This window comes from Sapajus apella, unplaced genomic scaffold (genome assembly GCF_009761245.1).
Source record: "Sapajus apella isolate SASKATOON/1434 unplaced genomic scaffold, GSC_monkey_1.0 scaffold32, whole genome shotgun sequence".
NCBI classification, from domain to species: Eukaryota; Metazoa; Chordata; class Mammalia; order Primates; family Cebidae; genus Sapajus; species Sapajus apella.
Window position 1 is genome coordinate 14,132,837 of NW_022436972.1, and position 13,805 is coordinate 14,146,641.

The following is a 13,805-nucleotide window of genomic DNA, read 5'->3' on the forward strand; positions in this document are numbered from 1 at the left end:
CCATGTTGACCGGGATGGTCTCGATCTCTTGACCTCGTGATCCACCCGCCTCGGCCTCCCACAGTGCTGGGATTACAGGCTTGAGCCACCGCGCCCGGCCACAAATGTATTTTTTAAATAACCAAAGTAAGGGGAGTAAGGTGGCTCGAGGAGTTTTTGCTTCCTATAAATTAAGTTTATGACAACCAGCAAAAGAATTGCCATTACCCCTTAGACACTGAAGATCAGGCTGTTTCTATGGGTTTATATTATATCCATACCTGTTATCTTGTATAAAAGATGTGTGAAACCAGAAGAAAAAAGGACAATTGTCATAGTATTTAGGAAGCACCTAAAAAGAAAATAAATTATTTTGAAAGTAAAACTGATACCAAGAACTAATCATTCCGAAGAAATAAATTTCTTTCCTTTAATCCTTTATATATTTATGAGACAGTTATAACTATTAAATATGCAGTACTCTGCAGTCTACGACAACACAATCTAGACATAAAGGAGGAGGCTTTATGAAAATGCCATTGCTTTCTCTTGCTGTTTCTATCAAAATTTTCAAGGAATAGTATTTTTTCCATGATAGATATTTAATTTAAATGCGGATTTAAATTCTGTTTAGATAGTGCTAAACAGAATCTACTAAGGACCTATGCCTATGTATACCCAAGTATATTGTAGTGAATTCTTACAATTTTTTTGTTGCTGTTACCCCAGCATCCCTTTTAAATATAAACTTGACTTTCTGATATCAGAAGTGGGGTTCAGTTACCCTCAGCAGTTTCCAGTTTACCTCCTCCCAGTTTCTCAATGTGACTGATCCCAATATCTGCCTTATACAACCTTCTCCTGGCGACTACTTCATTATGGGACAGCTAGATATAACATGCTTGACTCACCCCACAGTTCCCCATACTCTGCATGGACTGTGTGGATATATCAGTGACCACCTCTCAGTCATAGCATGACTTCATGGAACACATGCCTGCTTGCATTAAACCAAATTAGACCTCCCTGCAGGAAACCTTCTCAGGTAGTGCCTTACATCCCAATAAAGGCTTCCACTCTCAGGTCCCTCCCTCTCTCTTGCTATTGCTCTCCACCCATCAGTCGAGCACAGGTCCCCTGGATGGCTCCCCCGTACAGTTGGCTCTGCAAAGTGTGCTGCCCTCTTCTCTCTGGAATTAATAACAGACTGCTTTGGCTATTTCATGTGTTGTATTGTGCCACCTTCTTTGTGTTTCACCCAGCTGAGTCACCCAAACCTAACTCTTTTTCCAGTAGATGCTCCCAGCTACTTGGGAGGCTGAAGTGGGAGGATTGCTTGAGCTCTGGAGGCTGAAGCGGCAGTTAGCTATGATCACACCACTGCACTGCAGCCTGGGTGACAGAGTGTGACCCTGTCTCAATTTTTTAATTTTAGATGGAGTCTCACTCTCTTGCCAGGCTGGAGTGCAGTGGTGTGATTTTGGCTCTCTGCCTCCCAGGTTCAAGTGATTCTCCTGCCTCAGCCTCCCGAATAGCTGGGACTACCGGCATGCACCATCATGCCTAGGTAATTTTTGTATTTTTAGTAGAGATGGAATTTCACCATTTTGGTCAGGATGGTCTTGAACTCCTGGCCTCAAGATCCACCCGCTTCAGCCTCCCAAAGTGCTGAGATTATAAGCATGAGCCACCAGGCCCGGCCTCAATTTTTTAATTAAAAAAAAAAAAAATGCAAAACAAGATGTAATCATTGCTACGCAGTAAAACATACCTTTGGTTTTTTAGCACCTTGGCTTTTACATTTTTTGTGTGTTTATTTTGTATTTTTTGTATGAGAATTAATACATGTGAATTTAGAAAAATTTAGAAAATTTACAATTTAGAAAAAACAAATGAACAAAATTATTCAAATTACATATGTTCTTTTAAAAAATTTTGTTATAGAGCTGATTTACTGTTTTTCTCCCCCTCCCTCTATGAGATGACATCTATCATCTCCCTTGTTGGGAATTGTAGTAAAGCAAATCTTAAATAAAATCATTCAACCAGACAAGAACAATGGCAGAGGCTGTTTCTTGATTACTCACCGAAGAGAAAAACCGCACTTTCACGTCATGATACAGAGGTGGACAGTTAAATATATCAATTATTACTCTGTCTGTTTCAGCGTCATGAATTACCTGGGAATTAACACATGGAATTTAGAACTATAAACCTAACTAATGATAACAATGAACTTCCTTTTCATTTATCATGGCTCCCTATATTTATCAAGTACTTTTGGTCCATATACCAATCACTACATATGTAAATAATTATGAATAATCTTTTCTAGTTGCAGTACTATTGTTTATATGTGTGTGTGTGTATTTTTTTTGTTTTTTTTTTGAGACAGAGTCTCACTGTCACCCAGGCTGAAGTGCAGTGGCATGGTCTCAACTCACTGCAACCTCTGACTCCCAGATTCAAGTGATTCTTGTGCCTCAGCCTCCCGAGTAGCTGGGACTATAGGTGCATGCCACCACACCCAGCTAATTTTTGTATTTTTAGTAGAGATGGAGTTTCACTATATTAGACAGGCTGGTCTTGAACTCCTGGCCTCAAGGGATCTGCCCACCTGGGCCTCCCAAAGTGCTGGGATTACAGGCATGAGCCACCATGTCCTGCCTGTTGTTTACATTTTTAAAAGTCCAACATGTTTGAGGGTTATCATGAGGCACTTTTCTTTTTCTTCTTTTTTTGAGATGGAGTCTTGCTCTGTTGCCAGGCTGTACTGGTGTGATCTCTGCTCACTGCAACCTCTGCCTCCCAGGTTCAAGTGATTCTCCTACCTCAGCCTCCTAAGAAGCTGGGACTACAAGCGTACACCACCACACCCAGCTAATTTTTGTATTTTTAGTAGAGACGGGGTTGGCCGTCTCTACTAAAAGGGCCTTACTTTTTTAAAGTGCCTCACTTTTAAAAAGTATTGAATTTTCTATTAGACTTTAATCAATTAAATATTATTTAATGTGTGTCATTTGGTCTTCATGCATTAGGGCCTCTTTTGAGAATACAGTAAGAAGCTCAATTTTAAAGCTAGCACTGACATTCAAAAAGTAATGCTTAATGGTTTTTTATTTTCTAAATTTAAAAAATAACAACGGGAGTCTATAACACTTGATGTTTTATCAGAACTCTTGTGTTTGTCAATGGGATCTTTGGACTTGACCACTGCAGGCTGCTGGATGGAGTGACCAAAGATAGGTCAAGTTTTGTAATGAATTACTTTGAAGCTATACTATTTCTTTGGCTTACTCTCATATAAATAATGGCACCCACAATAAGAAAAGTCTATGCTAGGCCCTGTGAGAAACACAAAAGGAGGTACAGACTCAGTTGGTTCCTTAAGGAAGCTGTACATACAAGAAAAAATAGTAGAATGGTATATAACTCAACCTGTGTGATGAAGGATGGGTGTGTTCTTATGCACTATTGGGGGCTGGTTAAAAGGAGGTGCAGAATGCGAAAATTTCATTGAGGAGGTAGAAACTCAATTGGGCATGAAACAGTTTAGATAAAGGAAGAAAAGCTCTGAAAATAGAATCTAGCCCATTCAGAGGGAAAAAGACCAGCAATAACACAAAGTAGAAATTAGAAAAATAGGCGGGTGCAGTGGCTCATGCCTGTAATCCCAGCACTTTGGGAGGCCAAGGTGAGCGGATCACCTGAGGTCAGGAGTTCAAGACCAGCCTGACCAACATGGAGAAATCCCTTTTTTACTAAAAATACAAAATTAGCCAGGTGTGGTGGTGCACGCCTGTAATCCCAGCTACTCGGGAGGCTGAGGCAAGAGAATCGCTTGAACCTGGGAGGCAGAGGTTGCAGTTAGCCAAGATCTCACCATTGCACTCCAGCCTGGGCAATGAGAGCCAAACTCAACCTCAAAAAAAAAAAAAAAAAAAAAAAGGAAATTAGAAAAACAACAACAAAAAAGATCAGGCCATGTGGTTCATGCCTATAATCCCAGCACGTTGTGAGGCTGAGGTGGAAAGGTGGTTTGAGACCAGCCTAGGTAATACAGCAAGACCCAGTCTCTACAAACAATAAACAAATTGGGGGATTGCTTGAGCTCGGGAGGTGGAGGCTGTGGTGAGCCATGACCATGCCGCTGAGCTACAGCCTGGGTGACAGAATGAGACCCTGACCCAAGGCAAAAAAAAAAGGGAAAGAAAGAAAGAACCAACTAACTAACGAACGAAATTAGAGTTGTGTTCCAAGAGCCAAAGGGGATGACCCAGTTTATTTGGAGTGAAGTCTGTAAGCTCGGGTATTACGTTAGGGCTATGATATCTTAAGAGCTCAAGAGCCAAGGCATACGCGGGGGGTTGCTGAAGAATATGGTGGGGTATTTCCTATGCGACAAAGAGGCCTGATAATTATCACATGTAACACTTATTTAGTGATTTATAGTTTACAAAGAAACTTTATATATATATGTATATATTATTTAATTCTCACAACACTTGAGACGTGATATTTATTTTACAGATAAGGATGTTGAGCCAAAGGTGTTAACTGGTTAACAGTGTGTCTTCTGCTCTACCTATAACTTTTCACAATGAAAGGCATATTTCAGGATGCATACTTCAGGATTCTATACATTCCATTACATAAGGAGAAAGAAAAGGTAAGATAACCATTGTAGAAATCTAGGCATGAGCAAATGAGGTTCTGGACAGTTAGTGGCAGTGAGAACAGAAAGGCAGGAGAGCACAGAGAAATTTCAAAGGCATAATCAACAGGGATTGATAACTAACTGGATTTAGGGGACCGAGGCAAAGAGAATCAAAGCCCAAAGCCTAAGTGGGAGAAAGCTGGTGCCATTTGCAGAAGCAGAGAGAAAGCTCATTGATAATTCAGACTGGCTAATGCATTTCAGTTGGAGTGGAGACTGTTCATGTTGTAGCTCCTACATCTACAACTCAGTGGGTGCTCATAAATATCTGTTATATAAATTAATAAATAATAGTTTAGCTAAAGGGGATGGGTCATTCCTTAACCAAGAATAAAGCATTTGCTAAGAACAGAAAGCCAAGGGTCAGGCCTAGGTGAATGCTCTCAGTTGGGAGAGGCCAAAAAAAAAGGGGTGGGGGGATGCAGAGAGGGGAGGAATAGGATTAGTAATAAGAGAATTTGAGGCAAAGGCCTGAGTAGGAATTCTAAGTTTATGGTTATTAGACCCATGAAGGAAGCTTTCTTACTGTTTCATAAAAGGTTTATAGTTTTAGGCATTTCTTCCTTGTAGCAAAATTTTGACTACAAGGTCCTTGTGCTGTGAATAAAGAGATTCCTCCCCAGTTCCTCCACTCTTGCACTGTTTCTGATAGGGTTATCCCACAGAACCTCTGACTTAGAATCACTTGGGACATTGCTAAGTCTATCGATTCCTGGGCCCCATTCCAGATCTCCCAAATCATATATTGGGGGTACAAACTAGGAATGTAAACCTTTACAAGCTCCTCGGGGGTTTTCATGTACACTAAAATTTTAGAATCACTGCTCTATAATAAAAGATAAAATGACCAAGAAGAAAAGAATATGGCTAAAAACGACCAGATATGTAAATTAAAATCTTTAATACATTCCTGGGAACATGCTCAGCGTTTGTGGAAAAGTGAAAGACAAAGCAACGCTGAACAGAAATAAATTCTGGAAAGTGGCCTGAAAAAACTGTTTTGAACAAACAGGTTAATTTAGCTCTGGTCTGCATCCAAATCCAGTGACACCAACCTGGATAGTAACCAGAAAGCATTATGGAATCTCTTTACGGTGAGTGATAGTTTAGGGAGGTGAACATTGCTGGTTTGACATTCAGCCTTAAAACAAACATCAGATTTTTTCAATTCACATGTTTTCTCTTACCACACAATTTTTTAAAGAAGTACAGGAAAAGACAACCCTTTTCTCCATTACAATTTGGAGTTTTAGATCATTTTCATCGCCTGATCCAATACCTAAATAAAATTTAAAAGTTAGGTTGGTTAGCACAAAGATCAAAATGTCTCATCAATTAACATCATGGATTTAAAAGAGAAAAAATTATCCAAGTTAACAATGTATCAGCAGCTACTTATTTGGTCTTGCATGGATTTTGTCTTTGAAAGACAAGTCTTCAAGCCCAGTTCTGTCTCCTAAAGCAGATTTTATAAGACAGGGGATTTAAAAAAATGAAAAAAAAAAAAAAAAACATACACACACACACAATCAGCTTCAAAGACTTAGAATCCCATCACTTCATCTTTCCAGAAAAAAATATTTAGGGAAGGTGGACCAGACATGGTGGCTCATGCCTCTAATCCCAGCACTTTGGGAGGCAGAGGTGGGTGGATTACTTGAGGTCAGGAGTTTGAGACCAGCCTGGCCAACATGGTGAAACTCCATCTCTACTAAAAATACAAAAAATAGCTGGGCATGCTGGCACATACCTGTTATTCCAGCTGCTCAGGAGGAGGCTGAGACAGGAGAATTGCTTGAACCTGGGAGGCAGCGGTTGCAGTGAGCTGAGATCACACCACTGCACTCCAGCCTGGGCAAGAGAGTGAGACGCTGTCTCAAAAAAAAAAAAAAAAAATTTAGAAAAGGTGATTTGCAACCTTTCTTGCTAATGTGTTGCTTTCTTCAGACTTCTAATCATAATGATTCTTAATAATAAATACTGTAGTCTAAACTACTTTGGCCCTACTTTAAGGCCAGTTCCTGATGCAATCTCCACAAAAATATAGGATAGTTACATCCAAAAATTCCCATGGCGTTCAGTATCTATTTACAGACAAAGGCTCTTCTGCCCCTTTTTTTTCAACTGAAATGACCCAATTCCTTTAACATTTCCTCAAAGACTTGGTTTCTCAGCCAATTAATTTTTTATTGCTTTCCTCTCAACTCTATATTAATTTTAATTTAAATATGCACAAAACTAAAGGTAGAGAATTAAAACAAACATTTTAATAAATAAGTGTATTAATTATTCTTGATTGCTCATCTCATATACTGCTTTTTTCTTTTCATTTAATTTTGTTTTCACAGACACCATGATATTTATTTGTCATTAGAATTCGCAGTTTCTTGTCTCAGTTCCCTCTTTCCCATTCCAGATGCAGAATTTCTATTGATGTCTACCAGAAATCAGTGAAATGTAGAACTAAACTCAGAAGGCTAGAAATGTGGAACTAAACTCAGAAGACTAAAAATGTCTGTGTGGACACCAGTATCCTGGCACCATGGCATCCACAACACCCAACACTTGCGCCACCTCAGGTGACCACAAGCTGGCGATATGAGGTTTGCTTTAGGGGTTCAGAAGCATCACCTCCCTGCTACCTCTCTGGCAGTGGGAGTGGTGAGGCCCCATCCCCTCCACACAGACTGATCCTGCTTTCCCACCTTCCCTGAGTGAAAGCTGGGAGTGAGAGGGTTACAGATGGAGGACAGAGGGGAAAGGAAGAGCCCAGGGTGATGAGAAAAAAATATGCCTCTGAAAAAAGGTGAGAAAATGATATGATATGGAGACACCTCCGCCAAGACAAACTCTGAACTAGAGGTGGTTATGAGAAATAAGTCTTGAGGCCACATGGGTCCCCCTCCTCCCTCCTCAGAGGCTCACTCTGCCCTGAAAAGTCCACCTGACGTTGAGACCACAGGAGCAATGAGAACAGGAGAGATGGGAAGGGGATGAAGTCCCCCCAAATTGGTGATGGAAAAGAAAAAGTAAAGAGCATCTAAGGGCTCGCAATCAATGGGCAATTGCAGGAGGAGGAGCATACGTAAGGAAAAGTTCATGCGTGAGGATACATAAAAAGACAGGTATAGCCAGGTGTGGTGGCTCACACCTGTAATCCTAGCACTTTGGGAGGCCGAGGTGGGCAGATTAGCTGAGGTCAGGAGTTTGAGACCAGCCTGGCCAACATGGTGAAACCCTGTCTGTACTAAAAATACAAAAATTAGTCGGTCAGGGTGGCATGTGCCTGTAATCCCAGCTACCCAGGAGGCTGAGGCAGAGGCTGCAGTGAGCCGAGATCGCACCACTGGCACTCCAGCCTGGTCGACAGAGCAAGACTTCAAAGACAGGTATGAGCTAGGATCATCTGTATACATAGCTATGAGCAAAACCCTCCCAGGGCGGGAACATTGGCCCTCCTGCCCAATTCTTCAATTATACATAAAGTGCTTACCATGGATCGAATAAATAATGAATCTTTTTATAAAGAGTATCCTTACTGGAGGGAGATTCCAGTTGTAGTGGTGTTTCACTTGTGCAAAATATCCAACATATCTATTCTGAAAAGCAACAGACATCTCACTTTAAGTGGAGATGAAAAGTCTAAAGTCAACATTCCTTTTTTTTTTTTTTTTTGCATAAAGCTTATTAAGGGGAGTAAGTAATTAAGGAAATGTTTACTGATGCCATTATATAACTAGACGCTTGTAGGGATATTGCCTCACAACTATATACCTTGGAGGAAAAATACTGAATTAAATGCTATAGGGAAGTAACAAGGGTGAAGCCAGGTCTAGTTTACAGGCTGCTTATAGTTGAGAGGGCAACTAATCAGAACCAACAACAAAACAGTTCCATCATCATCAGTGCGCAGATAGAAGCTTAGTTGTGACTGAGTTAGAGGAAGGTTCGTGGTTTGGTGAAGAGCAGTTTCCTGGCATGAGAGAATGGTATATGTGAAAACTCAAGAGGAATACCTCCCTACCTCAGCAGCAGATTTCATGTCATTCTTCTCATTTCTGACAGCTAGAATTTCTTCACTTTCCATTTCCCAAGTTCTGCTTTCACGAGGAAGCCCTGGAATTCTCTCACCCTTGTCCTTTCCCTGGGGTAAGCTGTTCACAATGGCTCCCCTTGAATTTTTCTCAAAGTTGTTGAAGAACTTTGGTACTGAATCAACTTTTTCAAAATTCAAAAGTCTGCCGGGTGCAGTGGCTCATGCCTGTAATCCCAGCACTTTGGGAGGCCAAGGTGGGTGGATCACTTGAGGTCAGGAGTTTGAGACCAGCCTGACCAACAGGGTGACCCTGTCTCTACTAAAAATAAAAATTAGCCATGCGTGGTGGTGGGCACCTGTAATCCCAGCTACTCAGGAAGCTGAGGCAGGAGAATCGCTTGAACCCAAGAGGTTGAGGTTGCAGTGAGCTGAGATTGCACCACTGAAAGAAGGTGAGAAAATGATATGATATGGAGACACCTCCACCAAGACAAACTCCAGTCTGGGTGACAAAGTGAGACTCTGTATCAAAAAAAAAAAAAAAAAAGGACTCAGGTTCACAGACTGTTCCTTATCCACTGGGAAATGTTCACTAAAGTAACGAACTGCCATACTTTCCTTTAGAAAGGGCCAGCCATGAGGAAGGCTCATGAAAGTTCTTAACTTAGGAGTAGATGTAGTCAGCAGAATGGCCCACAATGCAGGGTCAGAACGTGACAGTGTCTGAGAATCCCCACCAGATACAGAGGGCACTCTCTCCTGACGTCTTGCCAACACAGCTCTCAAACCTGCAGCTGGGTCCCTGTGTTACTTTCTCAGTGAATCGGAAGAGATTCAGTTGCAGCCTTTGGTGTGCTAGTTCTGGACTAAAGTTAGGGAACCTATGCACAAGTGTAAAAGAACTGGGGACGGGGAGATGCGTGGGTAGAGCTGTTGAAGGCGCTCCATCTAGCATCCCCTTGGCTCCTGCCACCAGATTCTCAACCTTCCCCTAAATTTCTTTTGCTCCCATGCTTCCTTCCCCTATAACTTAAAACAAAATGAACTTATAGTAGAAATTAATACAACCAACCCATAGGGGGCACTCACTAAAAACAAAGAAGATACTGTGAGAAAAGTGGGGAAAGATGGGTAAGCCATGGGCCTTGCCTTTAAAGGGGATACAGAAGTCACCACTCCAAATAGCTAGAGAATAATGCAGTGACGTAGTCCTGAAGAGAAACACAAAAGGCTTTAAGAACTGAAAAAGCAAGAGACTACTTCAGGCTGAGAGGGGAAGGAGACTCCAGGAAAAGGGGCATGAGCAATGGCACGAGAGTATCAAGTGTCCACAGGCTGGGAAACAGCACACAGTCGAAATGCGTTCAAGCGTGGGATGTGTGCATGCACATAGCAGAAAAGTCAAACTGTGGCTCTTGAGTGCCAGGTTGAAACATTCAGTTTATTGCTGTTGGCAGCAGGGACATAGTATGGATTTTAAGCACGGAAATGGCATGATTAGGGCTGCACTTCAGTAAATTCACCTATTACTTTTAGCTTAGATCTATGACTATCTTTGTTTTGTTTTGTTTTTGGCTTAGGTGTGGGAAAAAAGTATCAATGGATAAGGCTGAGTTCTTTTGGCCAAAACTAAAGGCTGAGGATCAGTAGTTACAGTGTTCTAACAGGGCCAAGAGTACTTACTCAGCTCCTACCACTTAAAGAAAAACTCATTTACAGCCATATCCAAATCTGTTTAAGAATTTCCAACCCAGTCTCACTTCAGTTTGAGGGGCAATATAGAAAGACAATAAAAATGAGAAGCTGTGCATAGCATGGGCTTCAGAGTCTGACATCTAGATTTCAATCCTTAGTCCAAAAGTTACTTTCTCTGGACCTCAGTTTTCTAATGTATAAGATGAGCATCATAGTAGTGCCTACTCATAAAGTTACTGAGAATATTAAATAAGATAGTGAATGTGTAACTCCTAGAATAGTTCAGCAAAGTCTAGAATGTTATAAATGCTATAGAATGAACATCCTGGCTTCTGCAATAATCAAAGTACAAGTAATAAAAAATGGTGAGAAATCTATGAACTTAGATTCTTAAAAGAGACGTAGGAGACACAGAAACCAAGTGAAATGTGTGGACCTTGTTTGAATTTTCTGATTGAAACAAACTAAATTTTCAAAGATTTTAAGACAGTTTTGGAAACAAACATGGACTACAAATTTGATATTAAGGATTTTTAAGGTGTAATATTTTTAGATATGATTAAAAAGTATTAAGGGTTTTTGGTGGTTAAGAGTACTTAAATGTCTTACTAAAATACTTGTGGGATAAAATGATCTGACGACTGAAATTTCCTTTAAAATAACCCAGGTTTAGGGAAAGCAAGAGTGGAGAGTGGGGTTGGGGGTGTGAGCGGAGTGGGAAAAGAATGGATGAAACGTTGCTGGCTGCAGGCTGAAATGACTGTTGCCGCAATGTCATGGCTATATAGAGATACATTGTATGATTCTCTGGACTTCTGTATATCATTAAAATTTTCCATAATAAAATGTTTTTAAAAGAAAAAAATGAAGTAACAGCATATATTTTATATAGGTGTTATGGGTATTAAATGAGATATGTAAAAGTGCAATACTGTCTGGTATGTAAAAGGGTTTTTGGAAAGTTGATTTCCCCTTTACTTTCTCTTTTAAAATACACCTCCCCCAAAACACACAGAAAAGACACACACACACACACACACACACACGCACACGCATACAAAGCGGAGTTATCCAGAAACAATCTTTGTGATATTCTCCAAAGGTTGAATTGGCCTAGTAAGGGTTTGTGAAAGACTTGCATATTTTTTACATTGAAATCAAAGGCTGGTGATTTTAGATAAACTTCAGGGTCCTGGAGCCTTAGGTACTGGACCTTCCTGCTTTGGGAGAATAATCAATTCCTGAGCTCCGTAAACAATAACCAGTATGGAATAGAAAGCAGGGTGCTCTGAGGAGAAGCCAGAGCCCCCAACGCGAGGGCAGCTCCTGAAGCATGACCCCCAGCCTCAGGGAAGGGCCAAGGCCGTGCAGGGTGCCCGACTGCTGCTGCCTGATCACCAAAAGAAGAGAGTCTAAAATAAAACCAGATAACAGGTGGCAATCTTAACCCACTCCCCCAGAAAAACTCCCCCTTTTAAAAAGAAAACTCACCTGAGAAGGCGTTTCTACTCCCTGAAATTTAGTGCTGTTGGTTTTATCTGTTCGCCTTTCTCCAAAGTAATACAGGCTTTCCTACAAAAAAGGGTATAATGCAACTATGGTTCATCTGCACTCTTTCCTTTCCTGTATTAGGTACCCTTAGTGTTTCTATGGCCACCTTCTTTCCTAAAGTCAGTGATTTTTTTTTTTTTTTTTTGGGTGGAGTCTTGCTCTGTCACCCAGGCTGGAGTGCAGTGGCAGGATCTCAGCTCACTGCAACCTCTGCCTCCTGGGTTCAAGCGATTCTACTGCCTCAGCCTCCTGAGTAGCTGGGACTAGAAGCGTGTACCACCACGCCCAGCTAATTTTTTATATTTTTAGTAGAGATAGGGGTTTTGCCATGTTGGTCAGGCTGCTTTTGAACTCCTGACTTCAAGAGATCCGCCTGCCTCAGCCTCCCAAAGTGCTGGGATTACAGGCATGAGCCACGGTGCCTGGCACAGTGATCTTTGGGCAGAGGCTACCCAAAATAACAAAATTAACAAAGCCACATCAAGGACTTCCCTCATTCAAGGATTCGTAAATTCATAAAATTTTAGAGCTGGAAAGACCTTAGAAATCATATGGTCCAACACTTCTTTCCATATTACAAATGAGAACACTAAGACCAAAAGAAAACCAAGCAATCTGCCATGAGATGCTGCAGCCAGTTAGCGGCAGCCCAGGCCTGGAATACAAGTCTAGGGCTCTGGATCAATGACTGTCCATGACTTTCAAACCTTTTGTTTTTTAAGCTGCAAATCACATTAATAACCTAGGAGATACACACACACACACACACACACACACACACCCCAATACTTAAACTTTTTGATATTTTCTATTCTGCTTTACTACATTTTATTTTTAAAAGACGTGAGTAACTTTATTTTACAACTCGCTGATAAATCATGATCCATAGCTTGAAAACACCATCCATTTTCAAAATGTGTTGTCTTAAATTAGAAAAACCAAAGGTGGTGGAATTGGAGTGCTGGGCATTGGGCATAACCACCACTTCCTCCCTAGACTGTAGGCCAAACAACTTAAGCAGAGCTGCTGGAAATGGTAGTGTTTCAGCAAGAAAATGGCACAAAGAAAAATGACTGAGAACTCTGCTTTAAATAGAAACAACCCACCTTGTCTTATCAGAAATTTCTAGATGTCAGACTCCACATGTATTGACTAAGCAAAGATATTTACATTGAGGAGAGGCTTTGTTTTCAGTTGCCTTTTATCTATCTAAGAGTTGTGAGGATGGTCAAGGCTCTTTGGAGAATTTATCTAATTAAGCTTGATATTATTCTCAGGAGGAAGGAAGACGTGTGATACCAGTAGGAGTAAAAGCAGGGTCAGGTGAGGTGAGAGAAGCATCTTGGTTACTGAATGTTTTTTGTTATCTGTGTAATATAGCTTTACTCCCCTCACCTTCATCCAGCCCCATCAGGTCTTGTCTTTATTTAAAATGTTGATATTGTATATATCATAGATTTTGTGCATTAATTTTTACTGTTAAAATACTGCACTAAAATTATTTATTTTAATTATTGGAATTGTTAGCATTCCATTAAATTTTGCACCTCAGTGACTTCACTCTAGTCCTGGCAAAGAGATTCTTAAGTCATCTACTAACTAGTGCATGTTAAACAAGAAAGTATCAAAAACACACTTTCTAAAAACTGCTTTTCCAATTACAATTTCACTCAGCACCATAACTAAAATTCCTACCAGTGATATTTCAGAACTAGCAAACTCAATCATCATAAGACAAAGTTTGTAGTAACATCTTTCATACCTCTGCAGTTAAAAATATTTCAGAAGCAATAAGACAGGCACAAACCATTGTTCCAGTTCTTCCTA

The 13,805-nt window shown here is 40.6% G+C and overlaps 1 protein-coding gene across 1 annotated transcript in view; it reads right to left on the reverse strand.

The window, feature by feature from the left end:
• The window catches only part of LOC116562216 (phosphatidylinositol 3,4,5-trisphosphate 3-phosphatase TPTE2-like), a 75,775-nt gene that overhangs the window by 1,977 nt on the left and 59,993 nt on the right, over positions 1-13,805 (reverse strand). Inside the window, 6 exon segments of the mRNA XM_032294348.1 lie at positions 261-331; positions 2,067-2,159; positions 5,884-5,975; positions 8,190-8,295; positions 11,919-11,999; positions 13,741-13,802. Of these exon segments, the coding sequence (XP_032150239.1) occupies positions 261-331; positions 2,067-2,159; positions 5,884-5,975; positions 8,190-8,295; positions 11,919-11,999; positions 13,741-13,802 (505 nt within the window).